Genomic DNA, 25,898 nt, shown 5'->3' with positions numbered 1-25,898 from the left:
AAGTACAACGACATTTTAAAATTTTGACTTAAAATAGTTTTGGCGCGAAATAAACCGAATATTATCCTTCTATTTACGATTGTTATATGTGTTTAAATTAGCAAAAGATTTTTTTTTTAATGTCATTGACATCTTTTATAAAGTAAAACACCCTAAATATAAATGCCACCAAACAATCCATCTCGCAAAATTATACACATAGAGCTAGAAAACGATCAGGATATACTCATTTCATTAGTTTTCAATCAAAAGTAAATGCAAAAAAACAATCCAAGCTAGGTTGCCCAATAGCTATTACAACACATGTATATATAACACTAGATTTTCAATAAAAAGTAGTAGATTTGTTCTTGAGAATACTTGAGTTGATATAAGATCATATATATAATACTTGTTCATCCCATGAAGTTGAGTAAACCATTTGGCTATAGCCTGTTAATTGATCTTATTGGATTTTTAATTTCTTTTACATATATAATAAAAAAAGAGTTACATGATGATAATCCTTGAATAACCACCCTGATTTATTTCATTTCTCCCAGATAACTTGTATTTCAATATTATAAACCTTATCCATTAATTTCGCTACGTATAGAGATATGTACCTACATATACACAAACACACAGAGACACAATCACGAGTAGATGTGCGTACACATAGTCAGAGAATGTCGGTTTGGTGGTTTCAGGTGGATAGTTGCATTTCTCGACCAGACACTGATTATGGCAGATCTTTCTGGAGTAGCTTGAAATGTCGCTGCAGTGGTTCACACAGCTCGATTCACATGATTCGTCGTCTGCCTCTACTTCCATGGCTACCATCACCACCAAAATCATCATCATCATCATCACCACGTTCCTCCTCCTCCTCTCCATATCTCTTCTTTCTTCTGTGGCCTTCTTTCATGTATCCATCCAATGGACGTTAATATATAACTTGACCAAAAACCACAATAGCAAAATCCTTTGACTCGTGGGCCAAACCGTTTTCAGCCCAAACTTGTAATTGGACTTTAGTTGTCACTTTCATTTTACAGCAAATTATGGCCACACAACACAAGAGTAATAATAAACCGGATCAGACCGAACTGCTTAATCTGTATAATTCATGCATTTGTTCTACCCGAGTTTTTAGGGTCTTAGAACCAAATATTTATTTTCATAATCGTAGTGATAAAAACTAAAATGTTATCAATTTTATCCTCATAACAAGTGTTCTAATCAAATTGGTTCACATTATATTGTGTTTTTTTTTTGTTTTTTCTTTATAATATATGAATTTAAAGGTTAAGCTTAAGAAAGTAATTAACATATATGGATCAAATTGAAATTATTATATATTTATTACAAAATCTGAAGATCAGACTAAAATATGCTATGTTAAGAATAAAACCAATAATTTTTATTATCTTCATATCTTGACATGTTTAGTAGATGGCAATATCCCATAAATAGATTACAAGATTAGGGAATATTAATTAATTTTTATAATATTTCAAAAGTATTACATTTACTCTGTCAATTTTTATAATTAATTAGTTTCCGATATTCTCGTCGATCCCTACTCCAGATTTACGATATCTCCCAAGTCCCCCCAACGCTCTATTGTATAAATATTAGTGAAGCAAACGAAGGAATCCTCACAACACCAATCTCTCTCTAATGGCATATTCTATCTTCTTGCAGAAAAATTCAAGTTTCAACAATGGCGATAAACGAACCAGAGTTTGCCACAGCCGTGGCGGTGACGAAAAAGGAGAGAACATTCAAGAAATTCTCATTCAGAGGATTCAACGTTGATGATCTTCTCAAGATGTCAAACTTTGATCTCGCTAAGCTCTTCAACGCTCGTGTTCGCAGGAGGTTCTACAGGGGACTAAAGAAGGGACCTCTGATTCTGATCAAGAAGCTACGTAAGGCGAAAAAAGAAGCAAGTGAGGAGAACAAGAAGAAGCCTGAAGCTGTGAAAACACATTTAAGGAACATGATCATTGTCCCTGAGATGATTGGAAGTGTTGTCGGAGTTCATAATGGCAAGACGTTTAACGAAGTCGTGATTAAGCCTGAGATGATTGGTCATTACCTTGCCGAGTTTTCGATGACTTGCAAGAAGGTTAATCACTATAGACCACGTATTTGTGGTTGTGGTTGTTTCCGTCGGTCCACTAGGTTTATTCCTCTTAGGTGATGAAGCAACAGGTCTGTTTTTTTATTTCAATTCAGAGAGATTTTTACTCTCTTTTTTTCTTTTGGGACCTTTTTGTTTCTGCTTTGTGATTTCTGTCTTCTCATCTTTAGAATTTCTCTTAAAGCTTTAAATAAAACTCAATACTATGAAGCAAATTGAGTACAATGACTATGAAGCAAGACGACCATCTCTACTTTAACACAAAAGTTTCACTACAAGTAATCTATTTGGTTCTTATGATCATTAGAGCACTGATGTAGATGTTTTAAAACATATATTACTTTGTTGAAATGATATAATTATAATGTTTCTTCATCCCATTTTTTCACATGATCATAAGAACTTGTTATTATTATTATTAGTATTCAACGTTTATAGATTTTAATTTCTTTGACATATATAGAAAACAAAAGTAAATTCAATCACAACAACTTCAAATATTATCTCTAGCGCCTCTTATTTCTTCAGCCATCCAGCAGTCTTCATCCTGCATTAATTGTTACCATTAAAGCCATGTCAATTTCACACTATTGACATACACACAAAAGAAAGTACATACATCAGAGAGGGAGAGAGGTAGATTTACGGCGAGCGTGAAGAAGATACGCGAAAGGTATTTTTAGGTGGAAGATGCTCGCATTTCTCTCTAATGCACCGGTCGTAACAACCAGTAAAGAAGTTCAGTTTGCATTGAAATTCACATTTGAATGAACATTTAAGACTCACTTTTTCTTCTTCTTCTTCTCTAGTACTGGCTCTGGCAGCCACCACTACAAAAACGAGCACCATCAGCACCACAACACTCCATTTGTTCTCTATTTTTCTTCTTAATCAATTTATTTGGCTTGATTAAATTATAGGGTACATCTTTATAGGTGTATATATATTCAATGAAAATCATCATATCACACATATACAATACCAAAATATGCATTTCTCAAATAGAATGCCATCTCATTATTATTTTTATTTTATAGCAAATATTATATTCCGTTTTAATGTTATTTAATTTTCTGAAATTTGATACCAAATAAATTTAAGAAAAAACAACTAAAGACTAAATTTTTTAATCTGTGAGAAAATAATTTAACTATATCATAGTTCATGTAAGCTGCCATTTTATTATTCTTTCTTAAAAAAAAAGAGAGTGAAAGAGAGATTTATTACTGCGAGTGTGAAGTTGCATAGGTGGTGGATGAGATCTACAACTTTTCAAACACCCGTCTAAGCATATCTGATGAAAGATTGAATCTCTGCAGGTGATTGTACATTTTGTTTCACATGAAAGATCTGCTGATTCTCCTCCAATGGCAGCCATCACCACCAAAACGAACACCATCATCACCACACTCCATTTGTTCTCCATCTTTCTTCTTAATCTATATGTCTACCCTCAGAAATATATATGTATTTCATTGAAAACTGTCATAGCATCTACATATATATATTGTCAACACATTCATTGTAGTTAAAAATATGTTTAATTAGTCAAATGAAACATTATTATTTCAACGAGCAAAATCAGTTATCCTTTTAAGTCAAAATATTATTCAATATTCAAAGATCAAAATTTTTTAAAATTACCAACTTTCTTTCGATATATTATATTTTTATGATTTAAATTAAATTATTACTATGTTGGTATTAAATATGGTCAACAGTCAATACAGTTTATTTTTTTTTTTAACATCTGAATATTATTAATTTGTAACAGTCAATACAGTTTATTATCAACAACTTGTTTTAGTTTGAATTGTAAAATCAAAACAAATATAAATAAGCGAATGAATTATACTTTCAAAGTGATATTTGGTATACAAAATAATATAGAATAAAATACTACCTAATTTATTCCTAAATTAAATCATACCATAAACTACAGTCAAATCAAAATCAAAAATTATCTATGAATATTGCAATTTCATTTGTTAAATTTTGATTTTTTTCTATATTTTGATTATTCTCTATTTTTAAAGTTACTTTTAAAAATCTTATAAATTTTTTGCTACATATCAAAAGGTAACGATTTGTTTTACATAGAGAAATAAAAATAAATCGAGCATGAACAATGAGAAACTATCTCTAGCAGCACTCTATGCATGCATTTCTTCCATCCCTTTAGTCTTCATCCTACATTAAAACCACATAAACCATGTCAACTCACTATACACAGAAGCATATACATATATGATATTGATATATTATATATATAGAGTGAGAGAGAGAGGTTACTGCGAATGCGAAGTAGATTGAAAGGTACTACTACTCGGTGGAGGATGCTTGCATCGCTTGTTATAGCAGATTCGAAGGCAGATCGGATGTATGGGGCCGACTCGGCCGCAGTGTTTTAAACACATCTGTTCACATGGAGTCGTGATTGCTTCTCCTCCAATGGCAGCCATCACCACCAAAACCAAAACCATCATACCACTCCACTTGTTCTCCATATCTCTCTTCCTTAATCAATTTCTTTTGCTTAAAGAGTTATATGTATATATTTGATAGAAACTCTTCATATATATATATAGAAGAAAAGGTCAAATCTTTGTATTGCTTCAACAATATATTTTCATTGAAAAACTGTCATTGTATCTATATATAGTCAACACATTTATTATTGTTAAAAATATGTTTAATTAGTCAAAAACAAACATTATTATTTCAACAAGAAAAATCAAATATACTTTTTAAGTCAAAAAAAAAAAATAATATTCAAAGATCACACATAGTTCAAAAGTACCAACTTTCTTTCTATATTATAAATCTTAAAATATTTGTATGATTTAAATTAAATTATTACTTTGTTGGTTTTAAATATGGTCAATACAATTTATTATCAAACATTTCTTTTTATCTGAATAATAATTTTAAAATATATATAAATAATTTTAAAAATATATATAAATATATATATATAATTTCAAAAATATGTATTTCATTGAAAACTGTCATAGCATCTATATATATATTGTCAACACATTCATTGTAGTTAAAAATATGTTTAATTAGTCAAATGAAACATTATTATTTCAACGAGCAAAATCAGTTATCCTTTTAAGTCAAAATATTATTCAATATTCAAAGATCAAAAAATTTTTAAATTACCAACTTTCTTTCTATATATAATATTTTAATATTTAAATTAAATTATTACTATGTTGGTATTAAATATGGTCAACAGTCAATACAGTTTATTATCAACAACTTGTTTTAGTTTGAATTGTAAAATCAAAACAAATATAAAATAAGCGAATCAATTATAATTTCAAAGTGATATTTGGTATACTAAATAATATATAATAAAATACTACCTAATTTATTCCTAAATTAAATCATACCATAAATTACAGTCAAATCAAAACCAAAAATTATCTATGAATATTGCAATTTCATTTGTTAAATTTTGATTTTTCTATATTTTGATTATTCTCTATTTTTAAAGTTTCTTTTAAAAATCTTATAAAATGTTGATACATATCAAAAGGTAACGATTCGTTTTACATAGAGAAATAAAAATAAATCGAGCATGAACAATGAGAAACTATCTCTAGCACTCTATGCATGCATTTCTTCCATCCCTTTAGGCTTCATCCTACATTAAAACCAAATAAACCATGTCAACTCACTATACACAGAAGTATATACATATATGATATTGATTTATATATATATATATATATATATATATAGAGAGAGAAAGAGAGGTTACTGCGAATACTGCGAAGTAGATTGAAAGGTACTACTACTCGGTGGAGGATGCTTGCATAGCTTGTTACAACAGATTTGAAAGCAGGTCGGAACTGTGGGGGCGACACTGCGGCAGTGTGTTAAACACTTATCTTCACATGGAGTCGTCGTTGCTTCTCCTCCAATGGCAGCCATCACCACCAAAACCAAAACCATCATACCACTCCACTTGTTCTCCATATCTCTCTTCCTTAATCAATTTCTTTTGCTTAAAGAGTTATATGTATATATTTGATAGAAACTCTTCATATATATATATATATATATATAAGAAAAGGTCAAATCTTTGTATTATTTCAACAAGAAAAATCAATTATACTTTTTAAGTCAAAAAAATATTTAATATTCAAAGATCACACATAGTTTAAAAGTACCAACTTTCTTTCTATATTATAAATCTTAAAATATTTGTATGATTTAAATTAAATTATTACTTTATTGGTTTTAAATATGGTCAATACAATTTATTATCAAAAATTTCTTTTAATCTGAATAATAATTTTTAAAAACATATAAATAAGCAAAATCAATTATACTTAAGTCAAAATAATATTTAATATACAAAAAGTTATATAAAATAAATATTACCTAATTTATTCCTAAATTAAATCATACCATAAACTAACAGTCAAATCAACATCGAAAATTATCTATGAACGTTGTGATTTCATCTGTCAAATTTTGATTTTCTATGATTTTAAGGGAGTACATAACCAGTTAACCACTCTAGGGTCGGTCTAGTAAATCGAGACGTTGAACCGAACCGGATCCGAGACCCTGAACCGGATCGAAAACCTGATGAAGACCCGTACCCGTGTGTATAAGAAACAAAGAGTCTATAAAAGGGTGAAGCAAAAAACCTCATGCCTCTCTTTTGCTACTCTATAAATCCGCAAGATTCCAAATTCCGAACTCACAATTTCTGAATTCTTTACTCTGTGGTGAGCAAAAGCCCAGATTTTTCAATCAAATTTCTGAAATTCAAAATTCCAAAAGAGTTAAAGTTCCCTTTTTCTTTCCCATCATCAATGTCGATCCGTTTCGGCTCAACCCTCGTTGCTGCTTCAGTCAACTTCAAAAATTCGACGAATTTGAGCAGTAATCGATCTCGAAACTGCAAATTCTCTGTCCGAAGTTGCGTTTCTGAATCCCAACATGCTCACAAGGTAGATAGAGAGAGAGAGACTCATGGAAATTGGATGAATGTTACTTACGAAGAAGACGTTACTTGTTTTTAATTTCTTACGCAATGGGTTTCTTCTCCGTATATGTCTTTCTGCTTTCTTGTGTGTTGTTGTCTGATGTCCTCTGTTTCAAGTTGTCCTCTGTTTTTTATAGCTCTGTCTGAGGGCCCAAAAAAAAAAGACTTCGTCTTTTGCTTATGTGGTCTCAGGATTGGGGTTCTTGACATTTCCTAGCTGTTATTAAAGATATCATTTTAGAATTATTACATTGATTGTTTAGAGTATAGTGTTGTGTCTTTTGAGGTAAGAATCGTGTGATGAAATTTTTTGTGTTGTGAAACTTGTGGTGCAGCTAGTTTTGGAAGTTAAAGAACGGCTTGCGAAAGATTGTACTAGTCTTCCGATTGGTAAATACGGAAGAGATGATGAGGAGATGATTCTTTGGTTTCTGAAAGATCGGAGATTTTCAGTTGATGAAGCCATTGGAAAGCTAACTAAAGCTATCGTATCCTCTTTCCTTGTAGACATATCTTCACTATAATCTAGAAAAGTGGCCATAGATATCGTATCCTGTTTTGGTAATATTTGATAAGGTCAGATTCTACGTGATCCTTTACCTGAAAGCTTAGAAATGGCGTCACGAGTTTAAGGTAGATGAGCTATCTGAAGATTCTATCAAAGTAGCTACTGACACAGGAAAAGCATATGTCCATGGTTTCTTAGATGTTAAAGGTCGACCTGTGGTTATTGTAGCTCCTGCAAAGCACGTCCCCGGGGTAAGTTAGAAACCATTTTTATTAAAAAAAATTATTATGTTTAAGCCAGTAATGCTGTTTTAGGATAACTGTGAAATGTCTGGCGTTTTTGCAGCTGCTTGATCCTATAGAAGATGAAAAGCTTTGTGTGTTCTTACTTGAAAAGGCTTTGAGTAAGTTACCAGCAGGACAAGACAAGATACTTGGGATATTTGATCTCCGTGGATTCGGATCTCAGAACGCAGATCTTAAGTTCTTAACTTTCCTGGTATTCCTATCTTCTTACAATGTAAATGGTTTGGTATCTAGTGGCTGAGAAAAAGATAATTCTTTGATCTTACTGTTTTCTTCTCGCAGTTCGACGTATTTTACTATTATTATCCAAGCCGATTGGATGAAGTCCTTTTCGTAGATGCTCCATTCATATTCCAGCCAATTTGGCAATTCACTAAACCGTTGGTGAAGCAATACGCTTCTCTGGTAACTTCCATTCCAAATCACTTAAGTTTTGATGTATCATTTCTAATTATTATCTTCAAAATCCGTCTTGTGGTGGCATTACTAGCTTTTTTAGCACATAGGGTTGTTATTTCCGGTTAAGCTCAAGTCCTGTTTGATTTATGGGTTTGCTCAGAGGATTTGTTGTTATACTTGATGGATTTATCTAGTTTGCTTTATGTGAAGGTCAAGTTTTGCTCCGCAGAGACTGTGAGAAAGGAGTATTTCACTGAAGAAACATTACCATCAAACTTCGGGAGCTAAAGTGGTTATAAGAGACCTTCAATTATAAGAGACCTTCAAACACTAGTTGTTTCTTCTTTTGTCGTGTCTCTAGATATGTCGATATAAATGTGTATAGATTATTGATTCTAAGTTGAATTAAAGGGAACCTTGATAGTAAAATAACTCATTGTAAAACCTCAAAAAAAGGTAACAGTATACATAGAGACAACAGCATAAACATGAAAAGCCTCCTAAAATTAAGAATGAAAAAGGGTAAACAAAACACAGAGAGATAGATCATAGAGAAGCCCTGAGAAGTCAGAATTTGAGAGGTTCTATGTTGCAGAGCTTCAAATCAGGTTAGCTCTCTTCAGGAATCTGATAGTTCTGCAGTAATAAGGCCATACAGATTCAACAAAATCCAGGTATTTCTCAATGATCCATTCTTGGAACTGTTTCAGTTTGGTGCGTGTGAGCTCTTTGTAGTCTGTGTTCTTGATGGCCGCCACTGGTCGATACACTAGAGCTTTCACGTCGTCTTTGAGCTTTCCATGGGCAATGTAATGGTATGCTACAAGGTAATAAGATGGTAAGTTTCTTATCATCTTGATGGTTTGGTTGAAGCAGAAGGCGTAAAGGGCACATAGTCCTTGAAACATTTTGATATAAAGTGCAACAATCAAGGGGCCGGCCACCCACATTGGGGATAACTCCTTTGTAACTTCAGTTCCATAGATCGCGTTAACAGCTAGGAAAGCTGGAACACTGCAAAATGGTCAAGGTAAAATAGTATAAGTAATACACATTATGACAGTTCTCGATCAGAAGTTTACATCCAGTTGATTTTCTACTATTAAATTTATCTGTTACCACATCGAACAAAGGAAAAAAGATGCTACGATGCTGGTACTTACAATAACAGTAACGGAATCTTGATAGCTGCATCTAGACTCCAAAACCAGGACCAAACTGTATTTTTTGTACTCTGGAGGCTTTCTGTCTGGATTTCTGATTCAGTTTCTGGCTTCGTCGTTTGTGGAACCTGTTCTCCTCCCAAAGCCTCGTCAATCACTTGAATAGGGGATTGTGTGCGCAGCATTGTTAACCATTTCTTAAACAGTTTCTGGATAGCAGGTTGCCCTGTGACTGAATCTTCTGTTTCTGAGGTATATGAAAACGAAGTGTTTTGTGCCTTTGGAGAGCCGTTCACATTATTTTCGTCATCATCTGAGCGGTAAGATAGCTTGACTGAGTTATTTGTAACTTTCTTCCCACCCTCACTTCCTCCTGATTCATTATTTTGGATGCCACCTTTGAAAGATGTAACTCTGAAAGCTTTGGCTTTCAATCCACCATTGCAAGGGGACCCTAAACTGCAAAAGAGTTTTACAGAATTTAATGATTCCGAGAATCAATTGCAAAGGGAATTATATATGAGCTATAACTTAATATCTATATGGTTTTCCTAAGGGATCCTAAGTCTATTATGGAGTACACCAGATCCTATGCAGTAACCGTATCTCAGTATCTAACAAGGAATCTGTCAGCTAACAGTTAGGTCTAAAGCCTACAACGAGGCATATTTCCATCCAGAATATACTAAGTATCTACCTTCCAAGAGTATTTAGAGAGTGTGAGTCTCAAACTAAGCAGGGAACTTGTTATGTGGGATTCTCACCTAAAACAACATTTTTGCTTCAATCGTAAATGCTTGTCCTTCCTCTCAACAAAGTGCACAGTCGTAACAGGTCTCCTTAAACTCAAGCCTCTGGTCCATGTTGGTGAACTCCAAGGAGACAACACATGTGAACCCTACATGAGATAACATGGGGATTGTAAACATTTATATTTCTAGAGTGGAGAGTAAAAGAAGGCTTCACAAGAGTGACCCCGAAGGCACAACACCGTTTGCAAACATGAACATTACAGAGATACAAAGACACATGGAATTTAGAACTTTTCAGATCAATGTCATACCTGCAATTTATGGGTTACTAACACCATTGTCTCTAGCTGAGCAGTAAATCATTTACTCAAAGGTCACAATCTGTCCATCATTTACAAACAAACAACATTAGTTACTTAATATTTGCATATGTAGCAACTAGCAACGACAATAAAACCAAGAAATCATCAGGTTTGCCAAATTCCAAGAAACTATCCAGGAAGAGAATTGGATTGGAAGGCAACGTAAAGGATTGAAATTGATGAGTGTAACCTCCAAAAATGATCAAAATCACAACATCAAAATGCAATTCCATAGACTAACTCAAAACAAAATTACTTAACTTGAACGAAGCAGACCAAAAAACCGAGATAAGATATCCTCGTTAGCGAACTCAAAATTCATAAATTTTCCAAATTTTCCAACAACCAATTCTCCAAAACCAGATTAGATTACACTAGAGCATAAATCTAAAGCGCAACCACAATAAACCTGGAAAAATCCTCTGGGTTTTGGTCACTTAGCAAACGAAACATATCGACCAAGAAAAAAAAGTACCCAAAATCCATTAAAAGAGATTGAAAACAATAGAATACAGCTGCGGAGAAATTGAGTGAGAAAGGGGAGCAAAAAGAACCGACCTCAATCATGGAGCTCGTTGTCTTCGTCCGTGAGAATAAGAAAGAAAGAAAGGTAGAGAATTTGTCGAAGAGAAGGTGGAAATAAGCAAAAGGGTAAGAACCCTATTGAGAGCTTTGAATCAAAAAAGTAATGAGAAAGATTGGAGTTTGAGAGGGAAGGAAGAAAGGGGGAAGCGGATAGAGATGATAGAAGAGAAGAAGGGATTGGAAGAGATAGGAAGAGAAGATTGATTTCATCAGGCAAAGCGGTTTAATATTTCTTAACGACGTCGTTTTACGTGGTATTAGTTTTTATTTTATTTTTCTTCTCCATTAAGTCACAAATTGAGTTTTCCATTTAAAATAGTCAAAATAATCATATAACGAAAACATCTAAAAAAAATATAATGACAAAAAAAAATTAAATAAAAATATAATTTCCACAACAACAACAAAAGGACTCCTTTACATTGATTTAGTGATGTTTTGTTTCTATTTTCAATATGAAATAATATTTTTCGTAATCATTTTTTAAAATACGTGATGTGAAATAACTAGATAATATTTTTAAAACTTGAAATCCTTTTTTCCTATTATTTTTGGGTAATCATTGTGTTTTTATATTTGTGTTGGTTATATAATTATTTCTGAAAATAAAACACCACTTAATTAGCTTGTCCTTTCTTGCAACAAATAGAGAGAAAAACAACTTAAATCTCGGACGGTAATCTCTCATACCCCTATTCATCAAAACAATTTCTCAAAAATCCCTCAATGATAAAAAGACAATATTATCTTTAATGAAGGTTGTTAAAGGTTAAATATAATTAAATCGGTAAATGTTTAACGAAAAACACAATAGCTCAGTGGTTGCGAGTTCCATGTGCACCCGCGCGCCCAGAGCTCGAATCCTACTATGCGGGGTGCAACTAGTACAACTAGGGTGCGACAGGTATAACTAGGGTGCGACAGGTACAACTAAGATGCGATGAGTACAACTGGTGGTACAACTAAGGGATATCCAGTACAACTGGATGTAGTTGTACGTTCAATTTTCTTTTCAAAATTGTTAGAGGGTAGTTTCGTTATTTCATTAAAAAAGAGGGTAGTGAGAATAAGTGGAGGTGATGCAGAAAAGAATTTCTGGTATAGGTGCCCAGAGAATTAAATCCTTAAATCTCTCGGTTTCGCTCAAAGTCCTTTCAATATACATATGACACTTTGATCATAATCAAGTTGTACTACGGCCCTATTGATTATAAAAATTGGTCATCAAAAGCATAGTAATTTCCATGAAGCTTGCACACTCTACTACACAAACTAAGCTTGTGTAAGAAAGAGAAGAGTCTGACGCATACTTTATCATCTCCTCTCATAAGTCATAACTTACGCTTTCTCTAGCTAGATACTGCTTGCTTTGTGAAGTAACTAAAAAGAAGAAAACGTTAGAATCTTGGTAAACAAATAATAAACACCAAAGAGACATAAACCATCTATTGATGATGAATAAAAACGTTGCAGAGACTTGCTTTATGTCCAAAGAGAAACAGTAACACCAGTCAATATATACACCCAATATAGCTCCAGCCATAATCATATGTCTTTACTTCATCATATCAATTTGTAAATCATTTCATCATATCAGTTGTGATATCAATTTTACAAGTCGAAACATATCCATCGATCGTTTACAAGTCTAGCGAGAGAGATCACGTCATGACCGGAGTGACACTCGACGACGACATACAGAGGAAGTGGAGGAATCGATCGGAGGAGCGGAGATGAAAGAGAAGCTTTTTGGACTGGATTCTCTCAACTTCTCAAGCCCATTACGCAAAAGGTTTTTCATTCCACCAAAATAGTCACAAGCCCATTAACAAATTAAGGTCTATTCCAGTATTCCATATCTCATCTTATTTTTTAATGAGTTTTTTTTTTTGGATAAAATGGTGTGATTACTAACCGGATATCGGATCCAATTTAATTTTGCATCATCATGTATATTTAGCATTCAAGCTTTTAATTTATTTTAAAAATTATAAAATTTTCTTTTATTTCTTTTTGGATTTTTAAAAGCTTTTGTATGAACCAAAGAAACCTATTATTAATCCAACAAGGTGTGGTCGCATGGTTATCAAGTTGGAAAGGAAGTATGACTAGTCTTCCTGCTTTGAGATTGATTTCAAATTAGCATGCCATAAATTTACCATGCATTTTCGTATTTGGAATGTATATAGATTTTGCCCCAATGCAGCTTAACCTGATGAAAAGACTTGCGAGAAACTCCTCTTTAGGCTAAGGGAGGGAGGGACCTTACAATTACAAATCGACTCTGTATTATACAAGCTTACAAAACTTGAAAGGAAACACAAATCAAACGAATCTAACCAAAACCGAAATTGGAAAAGAAAACAATTAGATTAGTAAACCAAAATGAACCGGGAACATCAAGTTGCTGAATTGTTTAATTGACCGGGCAGCAGCTGCCCAAAATATCCCAATTTCTCTTTGAAGATGCCATCTGCCCGCTGACAAAACAGATCTCCTTCATTTCTTAGGAAATAAATTTCCACTTTTATACTATTTCCATTTATATTTATATTTCAACCGACTAAAAGGACACCATTGACCTAATTTCCCAAGCCTTCTTCTATATAAAAACCAAACCTCCTTTTGCATATTATCCTCTCATAAACTTTAGAAGCCTCCTTTGTGTCTCCTCCTTATTCGATTCCTATGTCTTTCTATCTTTTTCTTTTTATGTTTTAGCCTCCTATATACGTTTTACTTGTCTCTTACGCGTTTATTAATACTTGTCATATCTTTAGTAGTTGGATAACAGATCTGAATCTTATGCTTAGAAAATTGTCACAAGTTTTGTTTTGTTGGTGCGTTCTATAGTTCTTTCTGTTCTAAATCTTAGCTTTTGCTAGTTTGGTCGATTCATACTTGTCCATTCCAATAGTAGATACAGTTTTATGTCTTTTGAACTAGATATGTGCAAAAATCTTCCATCCGCATGTCATGACTCTTTCGTAGGCAGAGCGGCCATCTTTTGCATAGATTGATTTATAAAGTGCCTTTTATCATGATTGACCCTTCGGTGTGTAAAAGATCGTTATTTCAATATCTTTTCAGTAATATTGAAATCGATTTTTTACCTAATGGCATATATTACTATTCTATCTATGTTTTTAACCTTTTTTAAAAAAAAATCTTTAGTACGGTTTAGCGATGATTGTGTCTAGTGCGGTTGTGCTACGTGGATAAGTTTGAAGTCCGCAAATGACTAACGCTTCCTTTGATATTTGTATAAACAATATGCCGAGGACTTGATTACTTGAACAATGAGGATTAAAGGATGACTTTGGGAAGTTGAATGTTCGGATGAAGTTTATGCAACCAAACCCTAAAAATAAAGCAATTTGAATAAAACAATTATGGACTTTTTTCAGACAAGATATTCACATTCCCCTAAAAGTAAGATACCATTACTATTTTCAGGAAGAAAATCTAATTGCCATTAACAGAAAAGTTTTGGACACTTTTCAAATTACTACGATTCCAAGAAAATGTGTTAGTCACATTGGCACCTCTCAAAGCATATTGAAGCATAATTTTTTTCTTTCAACAGTGAGTTTCTCTACACTTAAAGAACTTGAAAGTTGAAACAGATGTGTTATATATTTCTCTGTAAAAATTTGAACTGGACTTTAAAAGCAGAAAGCTGTTTAATACATCAAGACTGGTTTTGGGAAGGTGATGATAACCACATGAGGAAACTTGATATAGACCAAATTGAAATCACACCTAAAACCTGTATCACATTCAAAAGTGTACCCAGCGATTTCTTGATTGCCAGATTATTAACAGTTGACTCTGCTCCTTTAACCGTAAATGACAATGCTGTTACTAATTGTGCCGCTCTGTTCAGCTGATGCAGTCTGTATACCTACAAAATCAATAAAGGTTCCTTCAAAAAATGTGTTAAAGTGAGATATTTTGGAAGTGTTTGGTTTTAAAGAGAGTGATTTACATACCTGAAAGATGATGGGGATGACAGGAGATGATGGAGAATTGCGGTATCTAGCATACTGTTCAAATGCAAATTGAACAACGATACCAACAAGGTACGGTGCAAGAGTAGCAGATGCTGCAGGTCCAGTCCATGGCCAGACGAATCCCATTGTCACCATTGGAATCATAAGACTAAGCACTAATGTTGCTACAGAGGAGATTCTTTGTCCTAGCTGAGAAGGATTGGTTCGGTTCTGAGGAATAAATCCGGATGATTTTCTTGAACGGTCTATTATCATAAGAAAAGCAGCAACTCCACAGTAGAAGAGAGCCTCAGTGAAGAACAGTATGAGGAAGTCTGCATATAGAATAAGAAAAATTCAATGACTTTGTCTCTGCAATATTGGAGGAGAAGGTCAGAAGTAAATCGAAAAAGGGAGAAGCAAGAATTAACCTGTTAGCAAAGAGTCTTCAAAAACTGCTGAGACTATTCTTCTTAAGTAAACCGGAGGTAAAATGAAAGATGAAACTAAGACAGCAGGACCAATGAGCCAGAGAAGGCTTCCCCATTTACTTTTCGTTTCAAGAGGGACAATGATATTATTCTCGGTTTTATTCCGTTGATTATAAAACGAAATGAAACCCGGTTTGCCGTCTCCATTGTATTGGATAGAGGAACTACTGTCTTGAGGCGCAGCTTCAGGACCAGTTTGGTGACCTACTGTTTCTGGATCGTTGGGTGGTTGGTCAGTGTATTGGAACTGGTCTTCTGCAGTAGCAAGAGGCAAATAAGCTCTCTTTTGGGAGATTTTTCTTGGTTTTTGTTCTCTGAAGGAAATGTGAAGAGAACTAACTGCTCATAATGAATGAAACACGATCAGAAATCTTACTCAAAAGTCATATAACTCATACCTGAAAGCGGTATAAAACCAAAAGGAGCTTACTTTTATCACGTTTAAGGTGCAGAGGATGGTAATAATGAAGATGAGCAGGTTGATGCCTTGATGAACGAAACTGAAGTTTTGAAAAGGTGAAAGTCAGCACATATCCACATAACAACAAGAAGCACAATAAATGAAACAAACACTTGATTTCATTCCATCATAAACTAATAAGCATATTTGATCAGATGAAGTTGACATGATCTAGAGAGAACAGAGATTGCATTGTCAGAATCAACTTTTAAGTTAGAATTGCTCTTTAACTTCACTTCAAACTCACTGATAGTTCAATGTCACAAACAAAGTGTTCCTAGCTATAGATCACATGAATTTTGAATAACAAAATTGGTTCTCACTCTCTCAAACCACATTATCTAAACGAACAGTACAAGAAACATCTATCCAGACAATACACTGGGAGCAAGAAACACAGATGCAGCATAGAAAGATTGATTACAAAAGTGTGTTACCTGAAAGGAATTGCGAGGTTGAAACGGTGAGAAAAAGGATGGAATCACAGAAGAAGCCGAGGAGGACACCAGTTTAGCAGCCATGACCGGTGAAAGCAATACACAGTTGATGCCACTTAAACCCTAGCGGAGCAACAAGGGTTTGATCTATTCTATTTATCACATAAACGGGCAAAACCCCATGATATAGATAAACCCCAAAGACAAAAACTTTCGAATAAAAATCAAATCTTTTCTCCGCTACGGAAAGAGAAGCAGAGAAACAAAAATTTGAAAACTTTCCGAGAAATTAAAGAGAAAGGCTATTTGGGGAAAGTGAGGAGAGCAATGGCTTGGGCTTAGCTCAGGGATTGTTGGATGTATGTATTATTTCATTTGAACAAATCTCCATCTTACACAGACCTGTCTAGGTTTCTCTTCTCTCTTGTGTTCTAAAATCCAAAAAGTTTTGTCTTTTGTTCGTTCTCTCCTCTACTACTTCACAGGTCAATTCAATTTCTTTAAACTTTAGACCCGGTCAGAATCCGGTCCGAGTTTGATTCTGAAGTCAGCCTCTTTAAAATCCGAACTAAACCGGATAAATCAAGTTATGAATAACCGGATGGAACCGGTCGATTTGTGATTTGACTGAATCCCATATTCTTCTCCTCGCCGTCACGATTCTTTTTAAAAAAGTAAACGACAATTTCCGAATTCGATTCGTTTCTTCAATTCCTTGGTTTAGCCAAAGATTGGCACGAAACACGAGCTGAAGACATCTGTTGTCGCTGTGTCCGATTTCTGGTGGATCCTTGAAAAAGATATAGTCTTTCGCAAAGAGAAGGAATGGGTTCTATGTTCAGTGCAAACCGATTGAGCAAGGAAGAGATGGAGGTCACCATGAACAAAGCCAAAGAGATCGTCTCCTCGTACCCTGTCGTTGTCTTCAGGTCTTTTTAGTACTCGGACTTTCTTTTTTGTTTTTCCTAAGTTTTCTCAATGATTGTGTATGTGTTGTTGTGATCCGTAACCATTGATAATTTGGGTATTGTTGGAGATGCTATTGTCCACCTTCTTAGGATGTCTTCATATTTTGAGGTTTAGTTTTATCGAAAGCTCGAGTCTTTTACCATGTTTCTGGAGATTCTTCTGCAAAATCAGGTCATAGAATTGAACTGGCTTTTCTTCAGCAAACATAGAACATCTTACTACTTGGCAATTATCTCCATAAAGAAGCTAGGCAATTGTAAAAGAGAACAGTACTGGATCCAATTCTCAACTTTAGGAAGCTAGGGATCATCACTAGTTGACTAATTGTTGAAATCTCACTGGTTTTTACTAAGGTGGCAAAGTTAAGTGCTGTTAATGGTTGAGCTTCTATGAATAGAATGGATCCGTGCATGCTACTAAAGGGGTTTCAGATTTTTCCGTTTGCTCCCACTCTTTCAGCTTTTTTGAGTCTTAGTTTTGATCCATATGTTCTCTATCGCAGCAAGACTTACTGTGGTTATTGCCAGAGGGTGAAACAGTTACTGACACAGCTAGGAGCAAGTTTTAAAGTATTTGAGCTCGATGAGATGAGTAAGAAACCAAACCCACCCTGTCAACCTCAATACCTGTAGTAATGATATTCTCTAAGGTTAAAATATGATCTCTAGAGAAGCACTGTTTCATTTAGACGTGCTGAGAGAATCTCTAATACTGTGGTTTGTGGTATCATACTCTTAACAGGTGATGGAGGTGAGATCCAATCAGCTTTGACAGAGTGGACTGGACAGAGCACAGTTCCAAACGTCTTCATCAAAGAAAAACATATCGGTGGATGCGATAGTAAGAGAAAACTAGAAAAAAGCTATCTACACCTTGATTGAGTTTTCAAGTCAAAATATCTAAAGTAACTGTTCATTTTGGGTTTTGCAGAAGTGATGGAGAGTAACAAGCAAGGCAAGCTTGTGTCTTTACTTACTGAAGCTGGTGCTATAGCCAATAACTCTTCCCAGCTTTGATGGAAACTCGAAACCAGCGTCTTACTTAGGACTTCAAAGATAAAAGTATGTGAAGAAGAATGAGAAATGTATGTGTGATGTAATCAAATAAAGAAGGATCCTTGTCCTTGTTTAACTCTGTTTTATACAATAACATCAAAAGTGTGCGCTTCACGTTGCTGGTGTTTGGTTAATGGGAAAATTGATTCGAGTAAAAAGCTGTTACGAGTTTCTAGTTCTAGACCACTGGACATTACTTTGTGTTATTATTATAGCAAGACTTTTACTTCTGAAGTTGACTTCGTACAAATGTGCTGATTTAACTAAAAATCCAATCTCGAAGCAATTTGACTCGATTCAACCAGAAACAAAAAATGTAAACAACAGCTTGATACAACCGTTCTTGGAGCTTGATTCAAAATGTAAACAACAGCTTGATACTTACCAGTGTAATGCCAAGAAGTCATGGAAGGGAATCCGACGGCTGGCACAATAAAAAATGTTTTCCGGGGGTTTGCTCTCCTCACGGTGCCCATGACAATGAGTTTTCCACATGTTATTATTATTATTACCGGTAATAGCAAACCCCAAAGACTTTGTGATATGGATTTTCTAATGTCTCTGCGATAACATCCAACATGTTCTCCCTCATGTATGGACTTGGTGAGTGAGTGTGTAATAATCAAGATTCGTAACTAATTGCAGCATATTCTTGGTTTGAAACAATAACAAGGAATGTTTTATGTGGTGGTGATTGATAATGAAAGTAATTAAGCGACCTCAAGTGAAGAAGATGTTTCGCATACATAAACTGCCTCCAACTCCTCCAGGTCAACAACAATCATTTGACCTTTTTGCAGCTCTGAAGAAAATGAAAGCCATGACGCAGGTCCATTCGCAGAAGCAGACACTGCCACCTTCGCCAGTAAACCAGAGGGCATCTCCAACAACATCGTTGAGTCCTGTTAGTAAGAGGCTGAAGGCTTTGGAGAGCCAAGTCAAGGGAAGAAAGAAGAACAGCAGCAAGAAGAGGTGATCCAGAAGGGTGCATATACTACTATTTTTGCTAGCCGGCCAGAGGAAACTACTCTGAGAGCTATAAAAAGAAGAAGCTGGAGGTGCCAGCTAATATACTAGTGTCTAGTGAAATCATATGTGTTCCTTGATATTATTTTATGGAACGATAGGGTAAGATTGTTTTTTATAGAAACAATTTGAATAACATAGGCTCCTTTAATTATCTTGTTTAAGTAACAAAACATCAAATAAATTTGAACATGTTGTATATGGGAGCGGTTTAGAGAGGAGAAGAGAAGGTGCGAGAGCTCGTCGATCGTAAGATGGAAGTGGATCTAAGCAAGAGATCTTACCGTAATAATTGTAATCTTACCGTTGTGAATCTTGTGATCATTTATTATAATCTTACCGTTGTGAATCTTGTGATCTGATAGTACAGTTGCAAAAAAAAAAAAAAAAAGAAATATGCAAAATAAAATAAAAAAGGAAAAAGGCAATCCTATTTATTTTATTGTTAGGAGTGAGTAAACCCTACAAAATCTTATAAATAGTCTTTACATCATCACTCATCGGAAACACAAAAATCATATCTTTCGTCTATTTTTATTTTTTTATTTTGGTTTCTCTCTGCGAAGAGCGAAGCCGCTCTGTCGCCGCCGGTGGTTTTTCTCGAGTCTCGAGACGATGATGAATCGATGAAGCCGAAGGGATGATCTGATTGTTTGTAGTAGAGATATACGTTCTATCCAAGTTAAGTAAGTAGGCTTCCCTACTCTCTGCTTTTCTCCTTCTTCTCAGAATTTAACGGATTTCCAAAATTTCTAACATCTGATTTTGTTGTTAGGTCTTGTCTTATCCAACGGTGGAGATTTTTTTCAATCGAGGAATTAGCGAAGACGACGAGCCCTTCTTCTTCTTCTTCTTCTTCTCCTTGTTTGGTACTCTCTCTTCTCTCTCTTTTTCCATCCGATCTTCTTCTTCTTGTCTCTGCCTGATTATTGTTTTTAGGGTTTTTTTTTCTTTCGGAGAAGATTGCAAAACCATCATCGAGTCGAGACGTGTAGGAGAGATTGCGTGTCTGCTACTCTGTTCTTGCTTCCTCAATCCTCACCCACCAATTCAATGTAAGGAAAGCAGCGACCCTGATAGCCTTTGCCATTGGAGCCACGAGCAGACTGCTGTTGAGAGCCACGCGAAGCAGAGCGATTCGAACGTGAGGAGTTATTGTTACCAGAAGACTTGTAAAACGCCGCATTGGCCGTGACAGGAACCACGGATGAGGCAGAAACTTGTGCTTGAAGTTTCAGCTCATAATTAATGAGTTTCTCATGAAGAGCAGGCATGGAAGGAGGAGTATCCCGTCCTTCAATCTGTTCAATAAGAGGCTTATAATCCTCCGAGAGACCACCAAGCAGATATTCAATCTGTTCTTCGTGTTCATAGGGCTTACCAAGAGTTGCAAGTTGATCGAAACGAGCGACCAAGCCCTGAATGTACTCATCAACACTCCGAGAACCCTTCCGCCACTGTTTGATTTGTTCTCGAAGCTGTTTGATATGTCCCCACGTCGGCTTAGCGTACGTTGAGGAGAGAAGGCTCCAGATCTCCGCCGTCGTGGAAGCCTTGGAGAGCATGGGTTGGATCTCAATCGAGATCGCACCGACAAGGCTAGCAACAATAAGTTGATCTTGCCGTTCCCAAAGAATATACTCTGGATTAGTGATCATGGTCTCACCCTGTCGCACAGTAGCTTCCGGTGCAGCCGTGGTGCCGTCAGGATACCCCGCAAGACCGTAACCCGCAAGTAAGGCACGAACCTGACGGTTCCACATCAAAAAGTTGGAAGCGGTGAGTTTAGTAACATTCGACATGTTGATATTGTGAAGCTGAGAAGCAGAAGCAGGGTTGATAACATCAGAAGGAGAAGCAGCCATGGTAGACAAGATCGAAGGAGGAAGAAAGAAAGAAGAGAAGCGGCGAAAAAAATTTTTAGGTCTAGGATTTTACTGCTCTGATACCATGTAAGGAAAGCTTATGTTATACATGTGTTGGTGTTACAATATATATAGTGAGTAGGAGTAGGGTTATACAATCCCTAATTACAACATTAGTCCCTAATATATTTATCTCTCTCTTATATTCAACTCGTCTCGATCTCTCTCTTCTCCCCCACGGTTTGTCTTCCCAATTTTTGCTTCTTGTTCCGTTTTCTTCGTTTTTAATTTCTGTTGATTGTTTTTTTTCTTGTGAAGCGACGAAAGTAGATTCAGACCATGGTCGCTATGCTAGGGTTTGAAGAACTGACGAAGAAGATTCAGAACCAACACTGAGATGCCTTACAATAACAACATCAAACAAACTGGTTCCTCTTGTTACTCTCTTTTATGTTTTGTTTTCATATGTTATCCACCTTATACTCTCTTTTTTTCTTTATCCACCGTATCACCTTGACATAATTTTTTCTGTGTTTTGTTTTGTTTTTGCAGATTGAACCCTAGATGCCGACGAGCTATAGCTCTCTGGTGCTCATCCTGCTCCTCCTGAGGTACGACAGTAGCTCTCTGGTCTGGTGTGTGTCTTTACTTGTCAGACTTTAAATTTTGTAATTTGGTAAGCTTACTATTACTAAAGTTTCTCTTGTAGTTGGTTTCTGAGCTTTTTTTTTTTACTTTCCTGTGTGTTAGGTTTATAGTGCAGCCGGGAAAGTGGATTTGGTTGGATCTTCCAATCATAACACGCTTTTGGATCCTCTGATTGGAGAGAACCCCTTCAATGTTAAAGTTGCTCAAGTGGGTGAAACATGAACTCTCAGGTACTACTAGCCTATCAAAACCTTTATTGCTACTGCGAAGTTGTATTACTCTCAATTCTCACTTCTCTGTTCTATGTTGCAGCCATTTATATTGGTGGACAGCTTCTTCTCCCACGGCCCCGATGCATTTGGTCTCCATAACCCTTTCAAATCTCCAATGGTTTCTTCTTATTTTGTTTATTATTTTCGCAGTTTTGTTCTATATTCGAAGAAACTAAAGTTATGGTCTATGTTTTTGTTCTTACAGGTACCTCTTGTATGGAGATATATCTCGACCAAGACAGCTCATATGCTCGCCTTACCTCCAAGGTAACACATTCTTCCTATATGTTTGTATTTGATGACAACTCTGTTTTGTGCTTTGTTTTGAAATCATAGATTTGTGTTTGATGCAGGTAACGATTGTTAAACCATTTAGTTTACCGCTGGAGATTCCATTGGGTGTCTGCTACTCTGTTTTTGCTTCCTCAATCCTCACCCACCAATTCAACTCGTCTCTCTCTCTCTCTCTTCTCCTCCCCCCACGGTTTGTCTTCCCAATTTTTGCTTCTTCTTCTTTTTTTCTTTTTTTTGATCTCTGATGATTGGTTTTATTCTTTTTCTTTTGAAGCGACGAAGTAGATTCAGAACCAATACTAAGATGAACTACTTCGCCGTACAGTAATAGCATAAAACTGGTTCCCTTTTATGTTCTGTGTTATTATTATCCACCCTTGTACACTCTTTTTTTTTTGTTATGTATCTTATCAGAATCCAACCATATTGACTTAATTTTTTGTGTGTGTTTGGTTTTCTTTTTGCAGATTGAACCATCCAATTACCTTTTGCTACCCTAGATGCCGACGAGCCAGCTCTCTGGTGCTCATCCTGCTCCTCCTGAAGCACTACAGAGCTCTCTGGTGTGTGTGTGTCTTTACTTGTCAGACTTTGAATTTTGTAATTTGGTAAGCAGCTTACCGTAAGCTTATTATCACTATAGTTGCTCTTGTGTTTGGTCTCTGAGCTTATTTTTACTTTCATGTGTGTTATGTTTATAGTGCAGGGAAAGTGGATTTGGATCTAACACGCTTTTGGATTGGTGATTGGTGAAGATATCCTAACTGCTATGGCTACAGAGCTCTCTGGTCTTGTGTGTGTCTTTACTTCTCAGACTTTGAATTTTATAATTTGGTAAGCTTGTTACTAAAGTTGCTCTTGTGTTTGGTCTCTGAGCTTTTTTACTTTCCTTTGTTATGTTTAAGCTTGTTACTAAAGTTTCTCTTTTGTTTGGTCTCTGAGCTTTTTAACTTTCCTTTGGTATGTTTTTAGTGCAGGGAAAATTGGATTGGATCCTCTCAATCATAACACGCTTTTGGATCCTCTCAATGGAGGGAACCCTTTCAATATTAAAGTGGGTGAAAACAGCAATTCTCAGGTACGTAGTGGACAGCAAGGTACGGTATTAATTATTCTTCACATTGAATATAGTATCTTCCTAATTGTATTGGTTCCATCTGTTTGAAGTAATACAAAGACGACGAGCCCTTCTTCACATTGAATATAGCTTCTTACTTTCCTGTGTTTTGGTTTCTCTTTGCAGATTGAACCATTCCTTACCTTTTGCTACCCTAGATGCCGACAAGCTATCTGGTGCTCATCCTGCTCAAGTACTACGAAGCTTTGGTCTGTGTGTGTCTCTCTTTACTTCTCAGATTGTATGGTAAGCTTCTTACCAAAGTTTCTGTTGTGTTTGGTCTCTGAGCTTTTTTTTTTTACTTTCCGGTGTTATGTTTATAGTGCAGGTAAAGTGGATCCTCTGATTGGAGAGAACCTTTCGTATGTTGTCATGTTTTATACAGATACCCTTTGTATGGAAATATCTCGAGAAAGGCTGCTCATATGCTCGCCTTACGTAAGGTAACACATTCTTTCTATATGTTTGTATTTGGTGACAACTCTGTTTTGTGCTTTGTTTTGAAATCATAGATTTGTGTTTGACAACTCTGTTATGTGCTTTGTTTCAGCTCACAGTCAATGTCACGTCACTGCCCTCATAGTTAATGTTGTAGATGCTATTTCAAGGGGTGACGTTCCACTTACCGGTGTGCAGGTTTGAATTTCTGTTGCATTTAGCTCTATTCTACTCTCTCTTTCTCTATATATCTAGTTTTATTCATACATTTGGCGTTTTCTTTAGTATACAGCTTCTCTGAGTTAAGGAGTCTGCTTCCAGAGCAAAAAGGCCAAGGTTCGATTTTTTTATCTGTTTTTTTTTGTTCCCTTGAGCTCAATTTAGGATTCTCTTGGCAGTTTTGCTAACGAGTGAGTCTCCCTGTTGTTAGAAGGTGTTAGTGATCTAGCCCTTGGATGAGAGTCATTCGTGAAGTCAGACCAGATCAGCAGTTGGTGAAGGTATTTTTGGTTTCTGTTTCATCTCATTTGTCCTTCCACATATTTTTTCATTAGCATAATGGTTTCAATAGTAGTAACGTGTGGCTTATCATGGATTTGTTGCAGATCGTACCTGATGAGCTAGTCAAATTGATAGGTGGAGGAAAGCTACACTTCCTTGCTCAGACCTGCATTAACTAGGCTGGGTAAAATCGAAGACTGTTGGCTATGGAAGATACATTACAGAAGGAGCCAAGTGAAGAGCCAATATGTTTGTTCAGTTGACTGGTGGACTTGAGGACGCTGCTTGCATACCAAAGTCAAACTCAAAGGCCAAGGTTTGCTTTTTATTTTCCTCTCTTTCTATATGTTTTTACCCTTGAGCTTAAATTAGGATTCTCTTGCCTACCAAAACCGTTCTTTGTGCTTTCAATATTTGTATCCGTCTCAGTTCTAACTTTTATTTTTCCTCTGTTCTATGTTGCAGCCTTTATATTTGTGGACAGCTTCTCCCAGTGCCCCCATGCATCTGGTCTCCATAACCGTTTCAAATCTCCCGAGAGGTATCATATGGCTGTGCTTGGGGCTTGGTTAATTCTCTATCCATTTCTTCTTGTTGAGTTATTATTTCTCAGTTTGTTTGTTCTACATATGAAGATACTAAAATCATGTTCATGTTCTCATACAGATCCCTTTTCAATAGTACTAACGTGTGGCTTATCATGGATATGTTGCAGATTGTACATGATGAGCAAGTCAAATTGATGGGTGGAGGAGAAGTATCTAAGCTACACTTCCTTGTAGTCAGTGGATATTTCAATCTATGACATGTGGTTGGTGATGTCATACCTCTCAACATTGGAAATCAGGTAGGTGATCTGTTCTCTTCTTTTCATTATGTTGTCGTCCATGTGTCTAATCGAAATTAAAATTTATGTTTAGGTTCTTGCGCATCGAGTGCTAATATCTGGCCATTCCCTTGCCCTTGATGAGTCTAGCATGACTGGACAGAGCAAAATCGTGTGTGTTTTTCTTTCCTATCATAATAAAACTTGTTGACTTTCTCGTCCCGCTTTATGGTGATTCAAGAGGTGGTGCTGCTGCTTTGAGTGTCAAGGAGGTTTGTGTTCTTCTTCTTTGATCAG

General features: G+C 35.6%; 6 protein-coding genes, 1 long non-coding RNA gene and 1 pseudogene across 15 annotated transcripts; 4 read left to right on the top strand and 4 right to left on the bottom strand.

Moving 5' to 3' along the window:
- Positions 1–1,570: 1,570 nt before the first annotated feature.
- Positions 1,571–2,343, top strand: LOC104740784 (small ribosomal subunit protein uS19v pseudogene; annotated as a pseudogene). The gene has a single exon (XR_015574576.1). The product of XR_015574576.1 is annotated as a small ribosomal subunit protein uS19v pseudogene (transcript).
- Positions 2,344–2,445: 102 nt separating this feature from the next.
- LOC104740767 (uncharacterized) lies at positions 2,446–3,610 on the bottom strand. 3 transcript variants are annotated; one of them, XM_010461463.2, is made up of 3 exons: positions 3,356–3,610; positions 2,775–2,958; positions 2,446–2,675 (listed from the first exon to the last, which is right to left on the bottom strand). In XM_010461463.2, exons 1-3 carry the CDS (start codon positions 3,552–3,554, stop codon positions 2,645–2,647), a joined length of 414 nt encoding a protein of 137 aa, XP_010459765.1. In that variant the 5' UTR covers positions 3,555–3,610; the 3' UTR covers positions 2,446–2,644. The 3 variants fall into 3 exon arrangements, with proteins under 3 accessions (XP_010459765.1, XP_087334648.1, XP_019088161.1); XM_087478522.1 differs by having other exon boundaries at positions 2,915–2,958; XM_019232616.2 differs by having other exon boundaries at positions 2,588–2,675; positions 2,748–2,958.
- Positions 3,611–4,112: 502 nt separating this feature from the next.
- Positions 4,113–4,759, bottom strand: LOC104740761 (uncharacterized). Its single transcript, XR_760219.2, has 2 exons — positions 4,421–4,759; positions 4,113–4,318 (listed from the first exon to the last, which is right to left on the bottom strand). It is a non-coding gene; the product is annotated as an uncharacterized LOC104740761 (long non-coding RNA).
- A 2,008-nt stretch (positions 4,760–6,767) lies between these two features.
- LOC104740744 (uncharacterized) lies at positions 6,768–8,777 on the top strand. Its single transcript, XM_010461431.3, has 6 exons — positions 6,768–7,101; positions 7,472–7,624; positions 7,749–7,895; positions 7,990–8,142; positions 8,232–8,354; positions 8,559–8,777. The coding sequence occupies exons 1-6, from the start codon at positions 6,964–6,966 to the stop codon at positions 8,634–8,636; spliced, it is 792 nt and encodes a 263-aa protein (XP_010459733.1). The 5' UTR covers positions 6,768–6,963; the 3' UTR covers positions 8,637–8,777.
- Positions 8,766–11,451, bottom strand: LOC104740753 (uncharacterized). Its single transcript, XM_010461443.2, has 5 exons — positions 11,184–11,451; positions 10,575–10,644; positions 10,276–10,409; positions 9,512–9,970; positions 8,766–9,362 (listed from the first exon to the last, which is right to left on the bottom strand). Exons 2-5 carry the CDS (start codon positions 10,599–10,601, stop codon positions 8,948–8,950), a joined length of 1,035 nt encoding a protein of 344 aa, XP_010459745.1. The 5' UTR covers positions 10,602–10,644; positions 11,184–11,451; the 3' UTR covers positions 8,766–8,947.
- Positions 11,452–14,825: 3,374 nt separating this feature from the next.
- On the bottom strand, positions 14,826–17,109 carry LOC104740733 (uncharacterized). Its single transcript, XM_010461420.3, has 5 exons — positions 16,591–17,109; positions 16,124–16,193; positions 15,634–16,032; positions 15,203–15,537; positions 14,826–15,114 (listed from the first exon to the last, which is right to left on the bottom strand). Exons 1-5 carry the CDS (start codon positions 16,672–16,674, stop codon positions 14,902–14,904), a joined length of 1,101 nt encoding a protein of 366 aa, XP_010459722.1. The 5' UTR covers positions 16,675–17,109; the 3' UTR covers positions 14,826–14,901.
- Positions 17,080–18,772, top strand: LOC104740724 (glutaredoxin-C1). Its single transcript, XM_010461409.3, has 4 exons — positions 17,080–17,519; positions 18,062–18,150; positions 18,301–18,399; positions 18,490–18,772. Exons 1-4 carry the CDS (start codon positions 17,416–17,418, stop codon positions 18,573–18,575), a joined length of 378 nt encoding a protein of 125 aa, XP_010459711.1. The 5' UTR covers positions 17,080–17,415; the 3' UTR covers positions 18,576–18,772.
- A 2,679-nt stretch (positions 18,773–21,451) lies between these two features.
- Positions 21,452–25,873, top strand: LOC104740623 (uncharacterized). Of its 6 annotated transcripts, none has more exons than XR_015571750.1 (19): positions 21,452–21,592; positions 21,824–21,933; positions 22,058–22,116; positions 22,256–22,383; positions 22,466–22,514; positions 22,631–22,692; positions 22,779–22,909; positions 23,187–23,327; positions 23,421–23,553; positions 23,697–23,797; positions 23,963–24,082; positions 24,160–24,279; positions 24,387–24,472; positions 24,560–24,610; positions 24,705–24,774; positions 24,880–25,091; positions 25,241–25,316; positions 25,491–25,622; positions 25,696–25,873. XR_015571750.1 is itself a non-coding variant. In XM_087473762.1 (10 exons), exons 4-9 carry the CDS (start codon positions 22,372–22,374, stop codon positions 23,470–23,472), a joined length of 447 nt encoding a protein of 148 aa, XP_087329888.1. In that variant the 5' UTR covers positions 21,452–21,592; positions 21,824–21,933; positions 22,058–22,116; positions 22,256–22,371; the 3' UTR covers positions 23,473–23,512; positions 23,692–23,753. The 6 variants fall into 6 exon arrangements, 2 of the variants coding, with proteins under 2 accessions (XP_087329888.1, XP_087329892.1); XR_015571748.1 differs by having other exon boundaries at positions 23,692–23,797; positions 24,708–24,774; XR_015571745.1 differs by having other exon boundaries at positions 23,692–23,816; positions 24,708–24,774.
- The last annotated feature ends 25 nt before the right edge of the window (positions 25,874–25,898 follow it).

This window comes from Camelina sativa, chromosome 2, assembly GCF_030686135.1.
Source record: "Camelina sativa cultivar CO46 ecotype springtype chromosome 2, ASM3068613v1".
In the NCBI taxonomy this organism is placed as follows: Eukaryota; Viridiplantae; Streptophyta; class Magnoliopsida; order Brassicales; family Brassicaceae; genus Camelina; species Camelina sativa.
The sequence above is the reverse complement of the archived record's forward strand: the minus strand, read 5'-3'. Positions and strand labels throughout refer to the sequence as shown.